At 44.3% G+C, this 24901-nt stretch overlaps 1 protein-coding gene across 5 annotated transcripts in view; it reads right to left on the reverse strand.

Annotated features, from left to right (window-relative positions):
- Nucleotides 1–24901, reverse strand: part of LOC141148874 (conserved oligomeric Golgi complex subunit 7-like) — a 96447-nt gene that overhangs the window by 41499 nt on the left and 30047 nt on the right. For 3 of the 5 annotated variants that reach the window (XR_012245257.1, XM_073636700.1, XM_073636697.1), the window contains exons 2-4: nt 15685–15798; nt 13774–13790; nt 8796–8979 (exon numbers count right to left, since the gene is read on the reverse strand). Coding sequence is in view for 4 of the 5 variants with exons in the window: in XM_073636700.1 (XP_073492801.1) it covers nt 8796–8918 (123 nt within the window). In the remaining variant the exon portion in view is untranslated. The remainder of the gene's footprint in view (nt 1–8795; nt 8980–13773; nt 13791–15684; nt 15799–24901) is intronic. The other 2 variants (XM_073636698.1, XM_073636699.1) reach the window with 2 other exon arrangements.

The raw sequence follows: 24901 nt of genomic DNA on the forward strand, positions 1-24901 counted from the left end.
CTGCATTCAACCCACCTGCCTCTTCTCAGCTGCCTACAAACCCACAGGAACTTCCCCTACTGTTACCTCTTCTCTGCCATATCCCAATCCTCCTTTCTAGTCTGCTGCACCCCTCACCTACAGAGCTTCAGTGGCTAAGCCAAAGAAAAAACGAAAGTTTTTTCCAACCAAGACAATCCTGCCAGTAACCCAACCTGCCTCCGCACCAGCTAATCCAACCCAGTCTGACATCCCAGTGTCTGCCTTCCAGCCTGATGTCTCGGTGCCTGCCTTCCAGCCTGATGTACCTGCCTTCCAGCCTGACGTGCCTACCTTCCAGTCAGATGTGCCTGCCTTCCAGCCTGATGTATCGGTGCCTGCCTTCCAGCCTGATGTCTCGGTGCCTGCCTTAAAGCCTGATGTATCGGTGCCTGCCTTCCAGCCTGACCTCTCAGTGCCTGCCTTCCAGCCTGACGTCTCTGTGCCTGCCTTCCAGCCTGAAGCCTCAGTGCCTGCCTCCCAGCCTGACGTCTCGGTGCCTGCCTCCCAGCCTGACGTCTCGGTGCCTGCCTCCCAGCCTGACGTCTCGTGCCTGCCTCCCAGCCTGACGTCTCGGTGCCTGCCTCCCAGCCTGACGTCTCGGTGCCTGCCTCCCAGCCTGACGTCTCGGTGCCTGCGTCCCAGCCTGACGTTTTTTGTGCCTGCCTCCCAGCCTGACGTCTCGGTGCCTGCGTCCCAGCCTGACGTTTTTTGTGCCTGCCTCCCAGCCTGACGTTTCGGTGCCTGCCTCCCAGCCTGACGTTTCGGTGCCTGCCTCCCAGCCTGACGTTTCGGTGCCTGCCTCCCAGCCTGACGTCTCGGTGCCTGCATCCCAGCCTGATGTCTCGGTGCCAGTGTTCCAGCCGGAAATGCCAGTGCCTGCTCTCCAGCTTGATGAGCCCGCTGCCCAGATTGATGAGCCCGCTGCCCAGCTTGATGAGCCCGCTGCCCAGCCTGATGAGCCCGCTGCCGAGCTTGAAGTGCCCATGCCTGCTGCCCAGCTTGAAGTGCCCATGCCTGCTGCCCAGCTTGAAGTGCCCATGCCTGCTGCCCAGCCTGATGTGCCACCTGCTGCCCAGCCTGTTGTGCCACCTGCTGCCCAGCCTGTTGTGCCACCTGCTGCCCAGCCTGTTGTGCCACCGTCTGCTGCCCAGCCTGTTGTGCCACCGTCTGCTGCCCAGCCTGTCATGCCAGTGTCTGCTACTCAGCCAATGCCTGTGCCCGCTGTCCAGATTGAGGGTCCAGTACCTGCTGCCTGGTCTGATGTCTCGGTACCCGCTGTCAAAGTCCGATGAGCCTGCTGCCCAGCTCCAGGACCCGGAGCCCACTGTCTGGCCTGATGTGCCCGCTGCCTGCCCTGAGGTGCCTGATGCCCCGCCTGAAGTGCCTGTGGCCCAGCCTGATGTACCCCCATCTGTTGTTCTGCTTGATGCCATAGACTATGGACAATTACAACCAGTTGGAGCGTCCGGAGGCCGCTCCTTTGAGGGGGGGTACTGTCAGGAAATGTTCCATCCGCTGGTAATATCTGTTATTCGGCATGCAGTACTGAGGTCCACCAGCAGGTGTCTCCTGGCAGTTTGGAACTGTCAGGAGAGCTTTTCCCTGTTAATGTTATGTCATCTTTGGGCCGCAGTACTGGCGTCCACCAGCGGATGGATCCTGGCAGTATGGAGCAGGTATTCCCCTCTGCAGACAGGTGTCACCTGAAGTTAATTAGCAGAGCTGCAGTATAAATACCCAGCAATTGCACACTTATGTTGCCCTGGTATTGTCCTTGAGCCCTGATCTGCATCCTGTTACCCTGATCCTGTAGCCTGATCCTGTAACCTGAACCCGAACCTGAACCCTGATTCCTGGAACCAGTTGATCCTGTTTCCTGTCTGTTACCTGAACCCTGGACTCTGAGCCTTTTACCTGACCCGTCCCTCCTGTATCCATCCATCCTCTCTTGTCCTGTTTATCTCCCTTCCCAGCTACTGATTCCCTGTTTATGACCCCGGCCTGGCTTGACTATGATTCTGGTACTCCCTCTTGCTACGTATGCTGGTTGGTTTTATATCACTGATTGTTTGGTTGTCCACTTGTATTTGTGGTGTGTTCACATATGCATTTTCCTTAAATAAACTTACTTTCACCTATTTATGTCTGGTTCACTCTGTCGCAGTCACACAGTTCTGGTCACATCTGGTTTATGACACAGATGAACAGGTTGTGGTATTGTGCGGTCAAAAGATGATATTGTCTGTAGCTTACAGTGGAGAATAAATTTGCCCTGCTACATGTGGCTTTTAACTGCACAGATGACACAGGAAGTACAAACACAGGAAGAAGGGTGGAGCATTACAGTCAAAGGAAGTGTGTCATAACATAAGGGAAAAATAAACTTGAGAGACAAGTGCATTACCACAAAGGGTCACTAGATGGCAGTATGTAAACTAAACATAAAAGTCCATAGAAAAATGGTTAGGAAAACAATATATATAAATTCTATGCCCTGTTGGGGCAGCACACTCCCCGTCTGGCATTGGCAAATGTCACTATATATATCAGAACGGTAGTGATACAACTGCAAATAACAATAGTGTAATTTGCTTGATGTCTTGAAGACCTGAAAGACATAAAGAACATGCATATAATGCAAAACAACAACTATTAATTCAAGGCTTCAAGATATGTCAACTTAAGTCCAAGATACTTTCTTCTTGAAGTCACAGGTAGGATCCAGCAGCGTAGGCAAACAAGTTCATTCTCCAAAGGGTAAGAGCAGAATAAGTTCCGTGATAGGTCTGATGAAGGTCTTTACAGTCCCTTGTCTTGAAACCTTCACCTCCACCTTGCGTACCTTACCGTCATCACTAGGAACACTCTTTACAATAAGTCCCATGGGCCATTCAATTCTTTCAGCTTGCTGGTCCTTAAGCAGAACAAGATCTCCAACTTGTATGTTAGGGTTCAGGCATTGCCATTTCCTGCGTCCTTGCAGAGTAGAAAGATTTTCCATCTTCCAACAATTCCAGAAGCAGTTGGCGAGGTGTTGTACTCGTTTCCACTGGTCACCACAAAGGGTCACTAGATGGCAGTATGTAAACTAAACATAAAAGTCCATAGAAAAATGGTTAGGAAAACAATATATATAAATTCTTGTCCTGTTGGGGCAGCACATATGCAGTTCAGGAGCTCTGACTTCACTCTGGACTCCCTTGTTGCACAGTTGTCTCTGGTCCGTAACTCACAAGGTACTGAAGCCACAGGATCAACATGATGGCCAGTCAGCTATAATTTTCAGGAGCAGGTCAGAGCAGCTCAGTCTTAACTGTGCCCATCAATGCAGCCTGATCAGTTCTCTTCAGCTCAGTCTCACCAGTGCCCATCAGCGCAGCCTTGCCAGTGCATTGGGAGAGGAGATCTACCGCTTACCCAGAGTGGCCACTGTTACACTAAGTTTTGCCTCCTGGACCAGCTCCTATGAAGAACGTCACATGTCCCAACATCTGGCCAGTGTGATGTCCATCATAGGAGCTGGTCCAGAAGGTGGGACTTCGTATGTCACTGCGGCCGCACCGGGCAAGCAGGGGATCCCCGCTCTCTGGCAGTGCTCATTCCCCCTTCCCTTCAGAGGCAGCCTGTGCACCCACCCAGGATCAGCCAGGCAAAAGCGGCCCACAGGGCAAGTGGCCCACAGGGAAATCTCCTATCCTGGTAGGCCAGTCCAGCCCTGTATAGCCCCGAATTCCCAGCAAACCCCAGGCTATCCCCAGGGTGGTATTCTCTGCTACCAAAGCCACACCTCTCATTAACCAATAGGTATTTAAAGTTACAAGTGAATTTAAAAAATTATATAAAAGGAATATGCTTGCTTTACAGGAATTTGGATGGTTGTGTGCTGTGCAGAGAGGTGGGAAACATCTGAGTATACCTCTTTCCATACCTTCCCTTGGGATTGAGAGGCTTTTTTCTATCACTGTATAAAAGGTAAATGGATTGTAAGTCCCTTTCCAGGGGTAATGTGTGGCACCTTAAAAGTACCTTATTTTTGTTTCCTTCTTTGGTATATATATATATATATATATATATATATATATATATATATATATATATATATATATTTCAAGAAAAGCTTTTATGCTTGGTGTTCAGCTTTACCCCTTTTGCTCTGTCCACTACAAATGCATATCCATAATTTTAGTTGAAGAGAATGTTTTCAAGTTTTCTTTGGTTTTGTTCTAGGCTATGGTAAGCTGAAGGGTCCAATCTCATAGTAAAAGTGCAGAGGAGGCCAATAAGTTATTTCCCCCCACCATGATCTAAATGTGCTTGGGATCTGACATTTATCAGGTTTATAGGTGGATATCTTAGTAATATGCATGCCAATTTTTGTTTTTGTAGGTCGTGGTGAATTATATATAGAGCCAAGAGAAATGGAGTAGGTGTCATGCCGGACAAAGTTGAATACTGAGCCGTGATTCCAAAAACAGCAACGAGTGGAATGTGCACAAAGCATTTTGGACCTGTACCACAAAGACGAGGAGGACTTTTTAAACAGATTAGTGACCATGAATGAAAGCTGGGTATATCTATATGATCCTAAAACTAAAGAAATTAGTAAAACACGGAAACATGCTTCATCACCCACCCCCAAAAAGGCTAGGGTGCAACATTCAGCCACTAATCATGGCTCTGTCCTGCATGACACCTACTCCATTTCTCTTGGCTCTAACTATAATTCCCCGTGACCTACAAAAACAAAAATTGTCAGGCATATTACTAGGATATCCACCTATAAACCTGCAAAATTTCAGATCCTAAACCCATCTAGATAATGTTGAGGGTAACTTATTGGCCTCCCCTCGTATTATTAGCCACTTCCGGACCACCCGCTGTCATTATAAGTCGGTATTGTGACGTAGAATACCGGGGTTATGGCAGCAGATAGCTATTTTCTGAAAACTGCGGGAGGTCCTCTTTAAGATTAAAGGTGGCCTCTGCGCCTGAGCCGCCGTTAGCGGCGGAGATGATCGGAGATGATCCAATCCTTTCCCTTCAAAGGCTGCAAGGGATGACTGGGAATGATGGCCCCCACTCGACTGAATGACGGAGGACGGAAGCAACATCAAACGTCACTTCCACCCAAAGGCCTTAAAGGGGACATTTTTTTATTGCACTTAAGTGTAAATGTGGGATTTGAGGTCTTTTTAACCCCAGATCTTACATTAAAGAGGTCCTGTCATGCTCTTTTTCTATTACAAGGGATGTTTACATTCCTTGTAATAGGAATAAAAGTGATCCAAAAATTGCTTTTTAAAGGGACAGTGAAAAATAAGAAATAAAAAGTAAAATAAATAATAAAAAAAATTAAAGTGCCCCATCCTGCCGTTTTCATGCACAGAAGCGAATGCTTACGCAAGTCCCCCCCGCATATGTTAATGGTTTTCAAACCACACATGTGAGGTATTGCCGCGATCGTTAGAGTGAGAGCAATAATGCTATCAAAAAACCTCCTTTGTAACTCAAAACTGGTAACCTGTAGAAATTTTTAAACGTCGCCTATGGAGATTTTTAGGGGCCAAAGTTTGGGCGCAATTTTGAAACATGACATGTTGGGTATCAATTTACTTGGCGTAACATTATCTTTCACAATACAAGGAGGATTTGGATTTTGTTGGAATTTCAGAGACCTGGTTCAACAGCTCTCATGATTGGCTGGCAACCATTCAAGGGTATACCCTTTATCGCAGGGATAGAGAGAGTAAAAAAGGGGGAGGAGTATGCTTATATATCAAGAATAATGTACAAGTGAATGTGTGAGATGACATCACTAAGGGAGCTAGCGAGGAGGTGGAATCCTTATGGGTAGAGCTCCAAAGGGATGAAGCTAAGGGCAAAATAATACTGGAAATATGCTATAGGCCCACTAACCTGAGGGTTGAGGGTGAGACGGATCTCCTATCACAATTTGGATTAGCAGTAAGGATGGCAAGTTTTATCATAATTGGGGGATTTTAATTATCCAGACAAAGACTGGGCGTGGAGGGAACCACACATTTGTCTAAGGCTCGCCAGTTCCTAGATGTCTTGCAGGGCTATTTCATGGTTCAGATGGTAGATGCACCAAATAGAAATAAAGTTACTGGATCTACTGATTACCAACAATACAGACCTGATGACGGATGTGGCAATTTAGGAAACAGCGATCACAGGTCAATTGGCTTCAGTATAATGGCCGGTTCACACTGCTGTGATGCGGGAACCCTGCAAATCCACTGAGGGTTCCCGCATCGCATGTTTCCCGGCGGCAGTTCACACTGCCCTATGCGAACTGCTGGGAGTGTCAGGAAAAAGTTAATGACACCCCCAAATCAGTTCGCATATCGCAGTGCGATCTGCAATCTTGGACAGGAATTAGATTGCATGGGTGTGAACACCCATGCGATCTGATTCTGCTGCAGACAAAAAAAAGGGTCCTGTGCAAGTTCAATGCAAATTCAGCCATACGATCTTTATGGCTGAAATCGCATCGCACAGAGATCGCATGTGATTTTCACTGCAGCAAGTTGCGAATCACATCCAATCTCTGACATCGCACCAGTGTGAACCGGCCCTTAATCACACAAATAAGAAACAGAAGGGGAATACAAAGACACTGAATTTCAAAAGAGCCAACCTCCCTAAACTACAAACCTTGCTAAAAGGCATGAACTGGGATAAAATCTTAGGAACAAAGAACACAAAGGAGAGATGGGTTTGCTTCAAGAGCATATTAAATAAGGGCATTAGCCAATGCATCCTATTGGTTAATACATTTAAAAGAGCGAACAAAAGTCCTGGATGGCTTAACTCCAATGTAAAAATGCAGATAAAAGCAAAGGAGAAGGCCTTTAAAAAATACAAAGCTCAGGGATCATCATCAGCATTCAGACTTTATAAGGAATGCAACAAGAAATGTAAGGATGCAATTAGGGCAGCAAAGATAGAACAAGAAAGACACATAGCGGAGGAAAGCAAAAAAAAAATCCCAAGAAAGTATGTAAACAGTAAAAAAGGGAGGACAGACCATATTGGCCCCATAAAGAATGAGGAAGGTCATCTGGTTACAATGGGGAGATGGCAAAGGTATTGAATTTATTCTTCTCCTCAGTCTTCACGAGGGAATCGGGGTGCTTCAGTAACCAAAACAGCAGTGTTTATCCTCATGACACGTCACGGGAAGCACGGGAAGCACCTCCCTGGTTAACAGAGGACAGAATTAAAATTAGACTTGGGAAACTTAACATTAATAAATCACCGGGACCAGATGGCTTGCACCCGAGGGTACTTGGGGAACTCAGTCAAGTCATTGCCAGACCATTGTACCTAATTTTTTCTGACAGTCTACTGACTGGAATGGTACCAGCTGATTGGAGAAAAGCCAATGCAGCACCAATATTTAAAAAGGGCGTAAAATACATTCCTGGGAATTACAGACCAGTTAGCCTAACATCAATAGTATGCAAGCTCTTGGAGGGGATGATAAGGGACTATATACTATAGTTTCAAAAAACTATTAGATAAGCACCTGAACGACCACAACATACAGGGATATACAATGTACTACTGACATACAGTGGGGACAGAAAGTATTCAGTTTCACTCTTTGTTATATTGCAGCCATTTGCTAAAATCATTTAAGTTCATTTTTTTCCTCATTAATGTACACACAGCACCCCATATTGACAGAAAAACACAGAATTGTTGACATTTTTACAGATTTATTAAAAAGAAAAGTTTGAAAAAATAGGCCTGGTCCTTAAGTAGTTAAAAAAACAAAAAAATAATTTTGCTCACACTTAGATAAAACAGCTAGGGCTCTATGTAATACTAATATAGTTTTAATGGTTCAGAAAGGCTCTAATATCCTCAGTGGTTACCGAATGTATCTGAGAAACAGAAAAAAAAAAATTGGACAAGAAGGAATCAAGAGACAGCCAGCCAGAAATGATGTTCCTGCATAAGGATTCCTCCAGATGTACTTATTCCTTAAAACAAAATGTAGTCTGAGGATAAAAGTCTAGGGGTAAGTGAGGGGTACTGTCTTTGATATAACTACTCCAATTCTAATAAAGAACTCAGGAAAACAGAAAAAGGGGAGAAAACAATATTCCTAAACTTGCCTGGAAGTCTCATGAATTGGGCATAGCATACCGCTGCACAGAGAAAATGGCACCATAGTAGAAGTGGGACCCAAGACTCCAGTGCTGGAAGGACTAAGAGCATATTTGACATTCTGCTATGATATGATACCTGGCAGGGAAACAGTATGAATGGGTAGATTTCAATGAAAGCTGATATGGCAGGAGAACAGATGTTGAATGAAGTGTACCATGACATTTTGTATTATGTAAGCAAGCTCTCTGAACACTGATCAGAACTATTGTCTGCATAAGTCAGATATTAGTGTTCCTGGCTTTGATGAGTAAACAGGAAGTGTCTATGGATACGTCTTGCTGGTATTATTTAATTGAAAGCAAGATACATAAACTAAAACGATTACATTTTAATGTTAAGTGATTTTGAGCGACAACATAATTGTTTGAGTTTAGATTAATTAAAAGGACTTCTGTAATGAATTCCTCTGTACCATGACATATCATGTTTCGTAAGCAAGTTCACTAAATGCTGCGATCAGGGAGCCATTGTCTGCATTAGTCAGAATTTAGTGTTCCTGCCATTGATGAGTAAACAGCGATAAGCAAAGGCTGCGTTATTTGGGACAGCATAGAGGGAAGGGTATAGCTAACCTTCAGCATGTACAATGTCTCTATTAGGCTTCCATACTCTGCCAGGTTGCCCTTATGGAGGTAATTGTACTCCTGCCAGGGGTTTTTGCTGCTCTTGTGCTCTGCGCTGCTTGTCTCCTGCATGCTGGAAAGGCGGCGAGGGCTGTAGGATTCAGACAATTGTTTTCCAGCTGTGGTCAGTATCCTAGAACACACAAATGAACAGATTTTTTAAATGTTAAAATATACATTTATTTAGCATCAAGAACACAAAAAGTGGAAATGGAAATGGATTTCAAGTTAAAGGGTCAGTCCTCCCAAAACTGCTATTTTAGAGTTTGGTAAAGGCTGTAAATTTAAATCACATAACAGCTTCTTAAGTCTATTAAAGTAGAATGAAACATGAAGCTCTGCCCAGGACAGGATCTACTTCCCTCCCTGATGGTTGATGCATGCCACTGCTGTGGTATTTTCCACCTAAATTTTAATTGGATGACCCTCCAATAGGTAGGTCCAATCAGGCAGAGACAAACAATTCAACTAAACAACTGAGATGTTGATCAGGAGAAAAGATGTCTCTGACATTCAAATCTCCTACATGGACAGGGTGCCCAGGACTCCTCTTTAGCCAAATAGGCTGTCAGAGAGATCTTCCAAAATACAGGAAGAAAGGACTTCCCTAGTTGTGGGGGATGTCAAGATAGTGGGGGGAATCCATGGGAGCTCAGCAGGGCTAGTAGTGGGGCCAGCACCCTGGTGAACACCAAGCATGTGAAGGTGAAAGCCTGAATGCCAGGGCTATTCACTGAAAGTGCAGGGGACCCACAACAAAAAAAGGAAGCCTTCCTGGTGAAGTAAGGTGATGATAGACCTGTTTGATCGCATGTGGAATTTTGGAGCCTGAATGAAGACATTCGCCACCTTGAGATCCAAGATGGACCAGATGCCACCCTTGGGTTTGGGAACTGTGAACACATTGGAGTAAAACTCCCTTGATCCAGAAGACCCGAGAGGGCTAGAAAGAAATCTGTTAATCTGTGCCATCGCAAAGGAAGGCTGAACATGAGAAACTGAGGAGGGAATTGGAAGCTCCTCAATCTGAGGTGTCCAAGTGTCCACAAATGTTAACAAACATCCCCCAACTTTGGAAGCCTTCAGGCTTGTCAGACTTTGAGCATCAGACCTTGTGGGTGGACTAGGAGCCAACTTTGAGGGGATTGAATGTGGATGTTGCTGGAGTGGTGAACAGAGAAGGACTTTTCTTAACTGCCAGCAAGGAATGAGTCTTCCAGGTTTGTGGCTTAGGCTTCCTTTACTGAAAAAGATTGGTGATCTAGCTACAAGTAGTGCCCTTGATAATGGCATCCAGAGCAGATGTGAAGAGATGTGGCCCCTTGAAATGCATGCAGATCAGATGCATTTTAGATGCAGGTTCTGCAGTCCAACACTTTAACCAAAGTGCCCTCTGCACATGTATTGACAATACATAAGAATGCAGGAGTTGAGACAGGAAATCTCAAGGTCGCACCACAAACACAACTTAAAGCTTCAACCATTTACTCAAAATGTTCTATGTTCATGGGATCAACCACAGGAGTAACAAGATGCCTTGGGACTTTGCCCAACGAGCTAGGGTTTGACAAAGCAAGGTCATAGTTCAGATGGAACCTGCCAGCGAGAACAGAGCTCTAGGAGTGAGCTTCCATCCACATATCAGTTTGGTCCTTAAAACTAGTGCATCCTTCAATGGTGGTTGCCTTGTTAAGGTAAAAAGTCCTCTTAAAACAGACACAGACAAAAGGCCAAGTGTTTGGGGGAAGCAAACATCTTGCCAGGGTGTTTGTAATCTCCACAGAGGATAACTTGGAACAGCATCAGGGAAGTCTTTGTGGCTCTAGGGGCTCTAAAGAACCAAGACTGGGGATAGCACTGGTAGAAGCAAGACACTGATGCTTTAGTTTGAGAGTGGGGCATACCACATAAATAAGACCTGAAAATGTTTTTTTTTTATTTAAGAGTAATTGCAGAAGACTGCGAGCCCTCAGAGACAAACTCATCCAGGAAGAACAAGAGTGACTCAGCATCAGACAGAGACCTAGAGGTTGATGGCTTATTATCAGATACAGAATCTGCAGCAGGAGCGAACTTGTGGCCTCTGAGGTCAGAGTCAGTAAATAACTAGGTGTTTTGGGCCACCAGAAAGGCAAAAGGAGCAGGCCACAGTCAACAGAGCAAGAGAAGTGTCTGAAGATAGGATAGACTAAGATTAGAGGGCAAGATAATTCCAGGCTGTAGATTTTGCCCGCATCAGTGGGTGCGCTGCAAGCAGCATGGGAGCTGGTGTAAGCTGGGGGTACCTGTTACAGCAAAACTAACGTCCATCCTGTGAGAACACTAGCAAAAAACATGGCATGCTGGTAGTAAAAGGGGTTGTCCTGGGTTGGCCTACAGTTTTTCTGTTTGTCCAATACTCCTGTGGACAGCAGTGTAGCACTGACCCCTGAAGAAGCTGCTCTTTGATTTGGCCTGTACTCTGCTATCACGCCCCCTTAATTTGACTCAGTCCCCTTGACACAGCTGTGGTGTAATGTTAGTGTGCAGCAGGAACGTAAAGACAATTCCACAATATGTAATATACCTTTTGTCTTTACCTTTGACCTCCAGCTCTCCACCTGGTCAGCAATTCAAAGGAAACAGCACTCCACACAATAGTACTTAAACAAGTATAAGATTTTACTATATCTGCTTCAAGATAGTGATTACAGCAGTTGTACTGTCAGACCAACGTAGTGTGACAGCCAACAGATTTAGTTCACAACAGTACTACACAAATAAAAGTTGTTTAAATTAACCTCTTAGAAATGCGTCTATAAAATGGGACCCATGGCAGAGTGAAACTGACTTCACTATGGGCACTGTCCCACTCTCAGTACGCTCTGTTTGTGTAAAAGAGACAATTGCTATTTTAATAAAGCATAGTACAATCCCTAGGGAGCCCCCACTGCTTTATATTACAATAACTCTAAAGAACAATAAAATGCAAGGCCTTGCGTTAAAAGCGGCAGTCCTTCTTCTGTCTTTTGCTAGCTATGTGTAGGTTAAATTGTAATCCAGTGGTTAACACAACCAGGGTCAGAGCAAATTGAATGTTAAACTATCGTTGTGGTGCGGCAGCACTGCAACTGTCTCCGGTGCTAGTAACTTTGTATAACACAGTGTCAGACTTGTAGTGAAGAGCAGGCTTGAGGCCTATATTAAACTCGGTCCTTAATTCTTTGAATCTCCTCTGTGGGACTACAGGTCCTAGCTGCACTGTGCCACAGATGCAAATGTGTAAAGGTGCGTCAATGAAACTTTGGGCAGCAGCCCTCTCAGGTCTGCAGGGTATAACAATTCTGCTCCGGTGCCCGAGTTCCTGTTTCCAGCCGGTCGACACTGCTACGCCACTCCGCTCCACTCTGCGAGATGTCCTGGGACCCTCAGATGGCTCTGACAGGCTTCACTGGATCCTTCCCAGTTCTGCCTCACTGTCTGTCCAGCTCACTGATATGCAGCAGGATCCTGATCGGGTCGCTCCGCAATGGGTGTAGGCCGCGCTCCTCTGGAGACCTCTACACAGGTCTTCACAGGCAGGCCACGCGTTCCCAAGAGACCTAAGATGCCCGCGCCAGGGCCTTTTATAGTTTACCCAGCATGCAGTTCAGTCCATGAGTGTTGCTGGGTAAGAACACTTGGCATCCTGGGTAGGTCAATTCTTGACAAAAGTAAATAATCAATCACTTCCTGTATCATTCTTGAATAAAGAAATAAAATGAAGTCCATTCCACATTTTGACTGCTAGATGGTGCTATATACTAAACTATAACACTGTACATAGAATAACATAGCATTAAATTATTGAGCAAAAATGCGGGCGCTACAGCAGTATAACCTGAAGATGAGTGACTTACTGTGACCCTCAAAGGAGGAAGAGGTAAACAAAAAACTACCACAGAAATAGGGCAGGTGCACAATGCATTGGTAGAAAAGCACTAGAACTTCAAGACTGCTAACAAATACTTGAAACAATATTGACTAAACAAAACCACATTATGGCACATGTAGAAAAGCACTAGAACATCAAGACTGTTCACAAATACTTGAGACAACATTGGCTAAACAAAACTGTATTGTGGCATATGTAGAATTGCACTGGAACATTGAGACTGTTCACAAACACTCAAAAAAACAATGACTAAACAAAAAACGCATTTTGGCACATATACAAGTGGACAATGAATATCCTTAAATATACTGTGTATCTGTTAAGGTTGTAGGAAAGTAACAAATGATTCAGCTGTCGTGGAAATATGAATACTCATAGGTAATTGGACTAAACATGATCTCTACCCAAGAAGATCTTTATGATCCATGTTGGGCAGCAACAATGACCTATATGTTTTCTGAATGACAGCTCAGAAAGAGCTGAGGCTCTACAAAGCTGAATATGGTACAAAGGACAAGGCAGTCACTAAATATTGAGGCAAATTAATCAATATGTAATGTATATATTAGACATAAGACCAGTGCCCAATTTCAATGTATATATGAAAGCCAGAATGATGTCCCATCTCGGGGACTCAGTCTGTACAAAAATCCCTGGGTATAAAGCCCCTGGAAAGATTTTTTCCAAGATTAAATAATATGATCATGAAAGTTTTGACCAGGAAGCACAAGGAACAAAAACATATGTCAACTAATCGGGATATGGTGTTTATTGGGATCCATGTTCTACCTGACACTGAGTGTGAAGTAAAGCTTGATTCCCAAAAACACATTGAAGCATGAGTTCTGGGCCATAGTGGTGATAGCTGTCCAAGTATGCAGCACCAACTGTAAATGCCTTGTGGTGTACTGAGTGTAGCCTGGGAGTAGTGTCTGTCATGACTGAGTTATGAATGCTTTGCTCACCCACTTGCCAACTGTTGTTCTAAGTCACCACATTGTCTTAACAACTCACCACAAGTAGCTATGATCCTGGAAACGGAACAAAGGACAATAATCAGGACAATATATAAAAAAAAGAAAAGGGACACTGAGCATTTGCTTTTTTCTTAAAACGTAAACAATTAAAATATAACTAAAAGGCAAAACTTTTTTTCATTGTCTTGTGAATTTACAACCTCTGTCAGATTTTTATCACTTTTTATGTCCCTGTTAGAGGGATTCACACTCTCTAAAATGTCCTTATCACCAATGTCACTGGGAATGAAAGTGAGAGAGTCTGTAAAATAGGAAGAGAAGGGATAATTTCCCAACCAGACACAAATTATTTAAAAAAAAAAGAGAAGAAAATGAAAAAATGACAGCTGTTTAAACGCTCTGCTACTCTATCCAAAATGAAAAAAACAAGTTTTGGCTTTAGATATACTTTAATTTGCACGGTCAGCTAGATGGGAAATTTCAAATGTTCAGCGAAAAGTTCTGGGAATGAAGGACACTGTACACTGTAACATTTACTATGCTCTACAATTTGAAAGAGAAAAGTACAGAACAATTGCCCTAGTTTCTCTTTTAGGCCTGGTGTACATCTATGCAGATCAAAAGAACAACCTCCTGTGCTTTAAAGGAACGCTTTGGCATTGGTAGGCCACGGATCTTCAGCTACTCCAATATTGGCAAAACTGTGCAGCCTCCTAAAGGCTGGGAAAGCCCAGAAGAAACACTAGAATACAAAAACAGATTGTGCACCAGCATAAAATGTAAAAACAATTGCTGACAACAAAAACTGCCAAAAAAAAAAACAGAGTGTGGTCCTCCCCAATCCATATCATGACTTTAAGGTCTGGTATGGCTTTTAAAAGAGAACCCATGGCAAAAAAAAAAAAAAAAAAACTGCATGGGGTCCCCCCCAAAATCCATACCAGACCCTTAGCAGAGCATGCAGCCTGCTAGGTCAGAAAAGGGGGGGGGGGGAACGAGCACCCCCCTCTCCTGAACAATACCAGGCCACATGTCCTCAACATGGAGGGCGCCCCAAAGCCATGTTGATGGCATGTGGCCTGGTGTGGTTTGGGGGGGGGGGGAGTTGCACTGGCTCACCCCCCCATTTTTCTGACCTGACAGGCTGCATGCTCAGATAAGGGCCTGGTATGGATTGGGGGGGAACCCCTACGCTGTTTTTCACACTTTTCTTTTGCCTGCAATGTTTTTTTACATACGGGTGTCCCACTGACAGCTGATGACTCATCACAGGCTTCGTTTGCAGGTAAGTGGTGCATAATGTGCTAGTATGCGATGCATACTAGCATATTATGCTTTTATTTTGCAAGGAACTAAAACCCATGGGGTTTACTTACTTTTTAAGATGGGAGGATGAGGATGAGGGGGATGAGGATGAGGAGGGAGGAGGGTGGAGGAGGAGAGGTTATATAAGGGATGAGATGCGAGAGGAGAGGATAAATGGTACACAAGCAGAGGAAAAATATGTGAAAAGAAGAGATAAGAGAGAGAAGGAGAAGAGATACAAGGGGAAAAGAGATATGAGAAGAGATGTAATATGGAAAAAAACGAGAGAAAGAAGAAGAGTGGTGATACAAGAGTACAGAAAGTAAGGGATGAGAGGAGAGTTAATACTAGAGAAAGGTAGAGCAGACATGAGCGGAGAGGAAAAGCAAGGAGAATACGAGAGAAGAATAAGAAGTAAAGGAACGTCAGGCTTCTTTCTACAAAGGCTCAAACAGAAATTAGGTTATTTCATTGATAAGTGTCTCATGTCTCCTGTTCCTTTCCAGTATTTTTTGTTTATCCACAGCATTATCTTCACATTCATTGTTTTTTTAACTTGACAACTTAATCCAGAAAGAATGCAATCTTTGCACTATATACCCCACCAACCACTTACACAAGTCTATGCCCAAGGAACATTTACCTGACTTTTTGGAAGGCTGCCCAGTCTTCCAGGAATATGGAATTAGAGGGCACATTGTTCAGTTTGTACTTCTTCCTTATTGACTGTAGCGTGTTTGTGAAATCTGACACATATCTGGGAAACAGAGAACAAATGAAAGGCGCTGGAGCAAATCCATGACGCGGCGCTTCTTACACACCTGTATGTCAAGCAGCACCAAATGCAGTGGGCTTGCCAGCAATGTAAGCAAAGCTGGGTTTTGCCTTTGTTTAATAACAGATATGCCAGTAAATGCTGATAATGATATCCCCCAATAAGTTAACCGCACCTGATTTATTCTGGCATGACAGCCGTCCTGTAAAGGAGCCAATTGCTACACTGCCTGGGACAATGTGCTGATGTAACAGACATTGCATATGTTAGCATTTTGTTTGAAACTGAACTCCTGGTATGACCTTAATTGCATAGTTACATTGGTCCATCTTGGACCAATGAAAATATGCATATCTCATACTTGAGGCATGGCTGGAGAAGCCGATATCCTCTGTAATAGTCGCTGCTAGTACAGTGATCACTGCGATCTTCCAGGCCTTGTGCCGAGCGACTGCCTAGGTACACACTGACCACAGAGGGTTACTCACTTTGTACTGATGCCCTGCAGAGAATGCCTTGTATTTTTTCAATGAATGCAAGGCATTCTCCATATGGACAAGGTGGATAGGGGGGGCAGTGACAACTACAGCTGTTAAAGAGGTAGAGCTGTGCAAATTGAGTGCCTCCTCTTTCTAGTGGCTAACTTACAAATCACTGTGGTTGATAAGTTTTGCTTTAAAGGAAATCTTTCATGAACCTGAGTATACAAAGAAATCTTTCATGAACCTGAGTATACGAAGAAAAAAAACAAAACATGATACTGTTCTCGTTTTAGGTGTTGTGTATAACACTGTGAGATTGATTTACTAAGACTGGCTTCTAATAAATAAAAATCTAGTGCTGTGCATGGTAGCCAATCACCTTCTAACTTCAGCCTGTTCAATTAAGCTTTGACAAAAAAGTATGGAAGCCGATTGGTTTTATGCAGAGCTGCACCAGATCTTTTACACACACACACACACATATATATAAATCTTATAAAGGGGTAAGTACAATAATGCAGAGTCTTTGTATATGGAAGATGTTCCAAGGAAAAGTCATATTCACTTTTTAAATAAAGCTTGTAGTGCCTGCAGGAGACCATAGACTCCAAGGCCATCTGTCAGTTTGATACAACGCTCAACAGCGCCTGAAGCCAGGCTGAAGAGCCGAGATACTGAGTGTGAGAGTTCTTGGACACATTCTAGAACCTCCCAATGTTCCTAAAACACATAAATGTCTAGAGTAAGATCTACCTGACTGTAGGTAGCACCGGTTCTAATTGTTGTGCCGCGTACACACGAGCGGACTTTCCGTCAGACTTGGTCCGGCGGACTGGACTCCGTTGGTCAATTAGATCGTGTGTGGGCTCCAGCGGACTTTTTATTCCCAAAAGTCCAACGGACCTAGAAATAAAACATGTTTCAAATCTTTCTGATGGACTTGAGTCCGGTCGAAAAATCTGCTCGTCTGTATGCTAGTCCGACAGACTAAAACCGACGCTAGGTCAGCTATTGGCTACTGACTATCAACTTCCTTATTTTAGTCCAGTCGTACGTCATCACGTACAAATCCGTCGGACTTTGGTGTGATCGTGTGTGTCCAAGTCCGTTCGTTTGAAAGTCCTGCGGACCTACGCTGCAAAGTCCGTCGGAAAGACTGTCGGACCTAGTTCGTTGAAAAGTCTGCTCGTGTGTACGCGGCATAAGTTGGCATATTGCTTAAAATAGGCAGCTGTTGAAAACATGAAATACAACCACTTCACACTTTGCTTCCTTGTTATGCAAAGCAGTTTGTAGCTTTGCCCCTTTTCACAAGATCCCAACAAAAGTGCCATTGTCACAAGTGGATTCCACAGTTACATAATTTTAATGATGGGGAATCTAACAGAGGAGTATCACACCATAAAATGGTCTTGTAATGATCACAGTAGATAAGCTGACTACAACAGCAATCCTTTGTGAATGCTCAATCTGACCTCACTCAACGCAAGCCAACTGCAAAGGGCTCCATTAACTTTCTGGGTTGGTAAAGTCACATGTCACAAGCATAGTTGCCAACATTGTAAAAAAATGTATAGGGACACTTTTGTGGCTGTAGGCGGAGTCTTATTATAATTAGGGGCGGGAAATGCATTTGTAGGCGTGCCATAGTAAAGAAAGAAAACTGTGGCCCGCGTAGCACCAAAAAATGGGCGTGGTTTACATAAATAGTGGGCATGGCTTATATGGGCATGGTTAACATGGGGGTGTGGTTAGAGTCTGAGATGAATGAGAGATGAAGAAAGAAAGGGGAAAAGAGGGAGGCAGGGAAGGAAGGAGGGAGGGAGAGAGGGAGAGAGGGAGAAAGAAGGAAAGAAGGAGGGAAGGAGAGAGAAGGAAGGAAAGAGGGTTGGAGGGACAGCAGCCCCAGATCCTACACCACAACAGAAATGTGTAGTCCAAATTTTAACAAAGCAGCAGATAAAGATACTCCAAACACCTGGTGTTAGCACTTCAATCATCCCAGCACTATGGTTGTTGTGGTGTCAGGATGATTGAAGTGCATTATTACTATTATTACATTGTAATATAAAATGAAATCATTCAACTCACCATATTCCAGAATCAGCGGGACCCCTGAGCATGTCACCTGCCACCAGATGCCATCAGATGCCCCCAGCAGAGTCCGTCCTTACATCAGGTGTCCCCAGCAGAGCCCCCTTACATCAGGTGTCCCCAGCGGAGCCCCCCTTACATCAGATGTCCCCAGCGGAGCCCCCCCTTACATCAGCTGTCCCCAGCGGAGCCCCCCTTACATCAGATGTCCCCAGCGGAGCCCCCCCCTTACATCAGCTGTCCCCAGTGGAGCCCCGCTTACATCAGATGTCCCCAGCGAAGCCCCCCTTACATTAGATGTCCCCAAGGGAGCCCCCCTTACATCAGATGTCCCAGCGGAGCCCCTCCTTACATCAGAATTCCCCAGCGGAGCCCCCCCTTAAATCAGGAGTCCCCAGCAGAGCCCCGCCTTACATCAGATGTCCCTAGTGGTGCCCCCCTTTACACCAGATGACCGCAGTGGAGCCCCCCCTTACATCAGATGTCCCAGCGGAGCCCTTCCTTACATCAGATGTCCCCAGCGGTGCCCCCCCTTACATACCCCCGGGGACATCTGATGTAAGGAGGGGCTCCGCTGGGACATCTGATGAAAGGGGGGCTCCTTACATCAGATGTCCCCAGCAGAGCCCCCCCTTACATCGGGTGTCCCCAGCGGAGCCCCCTTACATCAGATGTCCCCAGCGGAGCCCCCCCTTACATCAGGTGTCCCCAGCGGAGCTCCCCCTTACATCAGATGTCCGAGCGGAGCCCCCCTTACATCAGGTTTCCCAGTGGTGTCTCCGCCACCATTACAGAAGGCCAAGGGGAAACTAAATAGTGTCTGCACCGGCCACATGGTTACAACAGAACTACCGCCCACCCCCCGCCCCTTTCCGTAACAGACCGGTAGACCGGCGGGGTTGGGCGGAGTGGAGCGGGGTGGGGGTAGGCGGTATGATATAGATATAGATATATATATATATATATATATATATATATATATACACACACACACACAGTATCTCACAAAAGTGAGTACACCCCTCACATTTTTGTAAATATTTTATTATATCTTTTTATGTGACAAATCTGAAGAAATGACACATGACACTTTTCTGCAATGTAAAGTAGTGAGTGCACAGTTTGTAGAAAAATTGAAATTCTCTGTCCCCTCAAAGTAACTCAACACACAGCCATTAATGTCTAAACTGCTGGCAACAAAAGTGAGTACAACTCTAAGTCAAAATGTCCAAATTGGGCCCAAAATGTCAATACTTTTTGTGACCACCATTATTTTCCAGCATTGCCTTAAGCCTCTTGGGCATGGAGTTCATCAGAGCTTCACAAGTTGCCACTGGAGTCCTCTTCCACTCCTCCATGACGACATCACGGAGCTGCTGGATGTTAGAGACCTTGTGCTCCTCCACCTTCCATCTGAGGATGCCCCTCAGATGCTCAATAGGGAGAGACATGCTTGGCCAGTCCATCACCTTTACCCTCAGATTCTTTAGTAAGGCAGTGGTAGTCTTGGAGGTGTGTTTGGAATCGTTATATTGGAGTACTGCCCTGCGGCCCAGTCTCCGAAGAGAGGGGATCATGCTCTGCTTCAGTATGTCACAGTACAAGTTGGCATTCATGGTTCTCTCAATGAACTGTAGCTCCCCACTCATGCAGCCCCAGACCATGACACTCCCACCACCATGCTTGACTGTAGGCAGGACACACTTGTCTTTGTACTCCTCACCTGGTTGCCGCCACACATGCTTGACACCATCTGAACCAAATAAATTTATTTTGGTCTCATCAGACCACAGGACATGGTTCTAGTAATCCATGTCCTTAGTCTGCTTGTCTTCAGCAAACTATTTGTGGGCTTTCTTGTGCATTATCTTTAGAAGAGGCTTCCTTCTGGGACAACAGCCATACAGACCAATTTGATGCAGTGTGCAGCGTATGGTCTGAGCACTGACAGGCTGACCCCCCCACCCCTTCAACCTCTGCAGCAATGCTGGCAGCACTCATACGTCTATTTCCCAAAGACAACCTCTGGACATGATGCTGAGAATGTGCACTCAACTTCTTTGGTCAACCATGGCGAGGCCTGTTCTGAGTGGAACCTGTCTTGTTAAACCACTGTATGGTCTAGGCAATTGTGCTGCAGCTCAGTTTCAGAGTCTTGGCAATTTTCTTTTAGCCTAGGCCATCATTATGTAGAGCAACAATTCTTTTTTTCAGATCCTCAGAGAGTTCTTTACCATGAGGTGCCATGTTGAACTTGCAGTGACCAGTATGTGAGAGTGAGAGCGATAACACCTAATTTAACACACCTGAGACCTTGTAACACTAACGAATCACATGACACCGGGGAGGGAAAATGGCTAACTGGACCCAATTTGGACATTTTCACTTAGAGGTGTACTCACTTTTGTTGCCAGCGGTTTACACATTAATGGCTGTGTGTTGAGTTATTTTGAGGGGACAGCAAATTTACACTTTTATACAAGCTGTACACTCACTACTTTACATTGTAGCAAAGTGTCATTTCTTATACTGTATATATATATATATATATATATATATATACATACATACACACACGACCATCACACCCACCTATGTATATGGTCAAATGTATGTGAATTTCCTTTTCCTATGTGGAGTTTCATCGTTTTCAAGAATAGGTACTGTTAATGCTACAGCAAACAGATATTTTTTGCCAGCTGTAATCTTCCAGCATTGCAGTAACAGTATAGTCCTTTTCTGTTCCAGTATGACTATAGTTTGAGATGGTTTGAAGAGTTTAGTGTGGAGGAACTTAAAGTGTTACTAAACCCAGGACCCTCTATTCACTATAGCTGGTCTCCCACAGTACACAGAACATGGAAATGCAATTTTTTTAGTAAATATAAATGGCTAAATACTTTTTCTCTTTAGCAGTCTATAACAGTATTGTGACTTCTATCCGTGTCCAGCTAAGCACTGGTTAAAGCTTGGAGGAGGCGTTTTCTGACTGTGCTATGAGACGGCAAGACTCCTGACCCTCTGTATGGACAATGCTGCTTGGCCCTGTGCTGATCACATGCACTCTCCCAAGAAAAAAGAAAAAAAAACCCCTCTCTAGCAATACATACCAAACTGAGCATGTGCAACCTGACTCCAGTAACTCTGCGTTATCAGGAAATAATCAGGGGTAGGCAGAAGGAGGGGAGAATCAGAGAAGACAGGATCAAACAGCCTTTTTACACAAAGCAGTGGATTAACCCCTTAGGTTCCACAGTGAGTATAAAAAGCATGCTTTACTGCATATACAGACTCATTTTACTGTTCTGGGTTTAGGAAAACTTTAAGTGCCCTACACAAAGCCTTAACATTAACCTTATTGAACACTTTTGGGTAGGATTCAAATGCTAATTGTGAGCCAGGTCTTTTTCTCCAACATCAGTATCTAAACTTACAACCTTATTTTTTTTTTCTCTGAATGGACACAAATTTCCACAGAAGATACATGCCTATATTTGGTGGAAAGCCTCTCCAGAAGAGTGAAGGCTGTTCTAGCTACAAAAAGAGGATCAACTCCACATTAATATATAGGGCTTTGCAATGGGATACTGTATCTAACAAGCTCTTATATATGTGATGGTTGGATGTGCATAATCCTCTGGCCATATAGTGTACTTCTGTACAACACTCAGCAAACTGAGATAAAATATCTCGTCAGCTCTTGTATGAGGTTTATATTTGAGGGTAAACGCTCTCTCTGCTAAAGTTTTGATTGATAAATTAAAAATAAGCACTTAAGCGGAGTTCCGCCCAAAAATGGAACTTCTGCTTTTCGGATTCCTCCTCCCCTCCGGTGTCACATTTGGCACCTTTCAGGGGGGAGGGGGGAACAGATACCTGTATAATCCAGGTATTTGCTCCCACTTCCGGGCATAGATCACCGCAGTATCCGCGCCTATCTACGCCATGTCCAGCCCCTCCACCATCCCCCCCGCTGTCTTCTGGGAGACACAGGTCCCAGAAGACAGCAGGGACCAGTGAGATTAGGCAGCGCGACTCACTCATGCGCAGTAGGGAACCAGGCTGTGAAGTCGCAAGGCTTCACTTCCTGATTCCCTTACCGAAGATGCCGACACCTCCACCCAGGAGCTGAGGGACAGATCGGCTTCAGGTGAGGACATCGCGGGCACACTGGGCAGGTAAGTGTCCATATAATAAAAGTCAGCAGCTGCAGTATTATAGCTGCTGACTTTATTTTTTTTTTTTTTTTGGTGGAACTCCGCTTTAAATGGACTCAAGTGCCAGTGAGTGTGCATCTGCTGGGTTGCTTTTCCTCGTACACAGGGTTGACCTGCTAAATCTGAATATTTCATCAAAACAATAATCTCCTGTGCTCTGGTGTTTTGCTGTACGCGGGTGGTATGATCCACTCTTGGGTTTAAGGCAAAGTCTAGAATCTTGCAGCCCTCCTCAGAACAATGGGTATTCATACAACTAAAGAGAAAAAAGGAAAAAAAAAAGAAAAAAGGAGGGCGCACCGACCTAGTGCATTACCAATATAAAAGTTTTATTAAAAATATGAAAGCAATGGTACTACTCACAAACAAGCATAAGTAAAGGCTTTTCTTCGCACCTGCATCCCTTCGCACCTGCAGACAAGACCTGATGACAGGAGGTATCAGATGGTACCCCAGACGGCTGATGCGTTTCCAGGGCGTACCTCTTTCTTCAGAGCCTAGGCAGTCTGTGGCTCCTCCCTCCTGTGTGCCCCAATATATGCATCCATATGTCCACACCCCAGGTGACCACTACCCAACTAAGCCACGTTATTATTATTAAGAAAAGCCTTTACTTATGCTTGTTTGTGAGTAGTACCATTGCTTTTATATTTTTATTAAAACTTTTATATTGGTAATGCACTAGGTCGGTGCTCCCTCCTTTTTTCTTTTTTCTCTTTAAACCTGAATATTTGCCAGCTTCCCTATTATGCCAGCACACAGAGACTGTGCATGTCAAAAAGTCAGTGTGTTGATTTGTTTATACACCACTTGGAACCCACTGCAGCAGATTTAACAAAACTATGTAATATAAGGACCTACCAAAACTATCCAATCAATCTGTATCCAGTCAGGCCCTTGCACTACATATTGTTGCTAGATCTAAAAGGGAACTGCTCTATTAAAGCATGTGTGGTAAGCACTAAACCCACATCATAAAAAACTATCAGTAAATGCTGTATTGCATGCTGTTCATACTCTCTCAGTCACTACGAGATTCATTTTCTGTATTCTGTGAAAAAACTGGTTGATCCTGCTGCTCTCTGTCTCCCCCTTCTGTCCATGTCCCCAATTCAGCTGGGGATTTTGCAGCTGTAGTGGAAACTCTGCACATGCTCAGTTTTCAGTGAGTTTCTATGCTGAGCATTTCTTCCCTATCATATCTGAGCAGCCCATATGACTATAGAGGGGTGAGACACAGCCTGTGCCTGGCGGAAATCTGATGACACCATGTTATTACCACAAAAAAAAATAAGATTTCATTTCAAATTTATATTTGTATGCCAATTTAAAACAGTTTATTGATATTATTTTTACTCTGTATTCCAAATGCTGGGTTTTTTTTTGAACATGTGACCAGCAGCAGAGGACTAGAAGCTCCCCCTGCTTATGTTTCCCTGCAGACAGGCTGGGAAAGATCTGGGTCATGTGACTGTTGTATATTGTTTAGGAAAAAGGTACTTAGATGTTTTAATTACTGTGCCATCATCCATATACAGAAAAGAAGGGATTATGTAAATTAAACAGTGTGTGTTTAGTATCACTTTAAGAGGTATGAAGAAAATATATACTGAGGTCCAACCCCAAATTTAGCAAATCAATGAGATAACTGCCGCTCTGGATACAGCCAGTTGGCAGACATGACAGTTCACACACTGCCGAGATATGTGTTAAAGTGGGAAATTAGATCAAATAAGAAGTGCCCATTGTTCAGAGCTTATCACTACAAAGAAAGTATCTATAGATGGCTTAGCACAGGGTCACACATTGACCAACATGGGAATGGATTTATTGAGCAGTAATATCTGTGTAAAAGCCTGTGCCAAACTACACTGTTATTGAAAGACAATCCCCTTCATTCACAGAGATAAACCATTTTATGCACAGAAAAGCCCCGTTCTCTGCAGTAGGAGCTCAGAGTAACAGTGCAAATTGTTGCATACACATATGGACATTAAGATGACAATCTCACAAGCCACATGTATTTTTGGAATACCCAATGGAGCAGACCACACAGCCAAGGCTCACTGGGGAGAATACAAATGAGATAAGTTAAAAAACTTGCTTTTGTAACCCTCTATAAACCCACGCTGGAGGTGTGTGAATTGTGCAAAGCTTTTTGAAGACTTAATCAACAATGGTAGCCGGTGCATGGACCAACACAGGTGTCAGAGGACAGCGACAGATTAAAGTTGAAGTCCATGCAAAATCTAAAATCCCTGCATCTATACACACCAGGGATCTAACGCTAAC

The sequence above is a fragment of the Aquarana catesbeiana genome, linkage group LG06 (genome assembly GCF_042186555.1).
Source record: "Aquarana catesbeiana isolate 2022-GZ linkage group LG06, ASM4218655v1, whole genome shotgun sequence".
In the NCBI taxonomy this organism is placed as follows: Eukaryota; Metazoa; Chordata; class Amphibia; order Anura; family Ranidae; genus Aquarana; species Aquarana catesbeiana.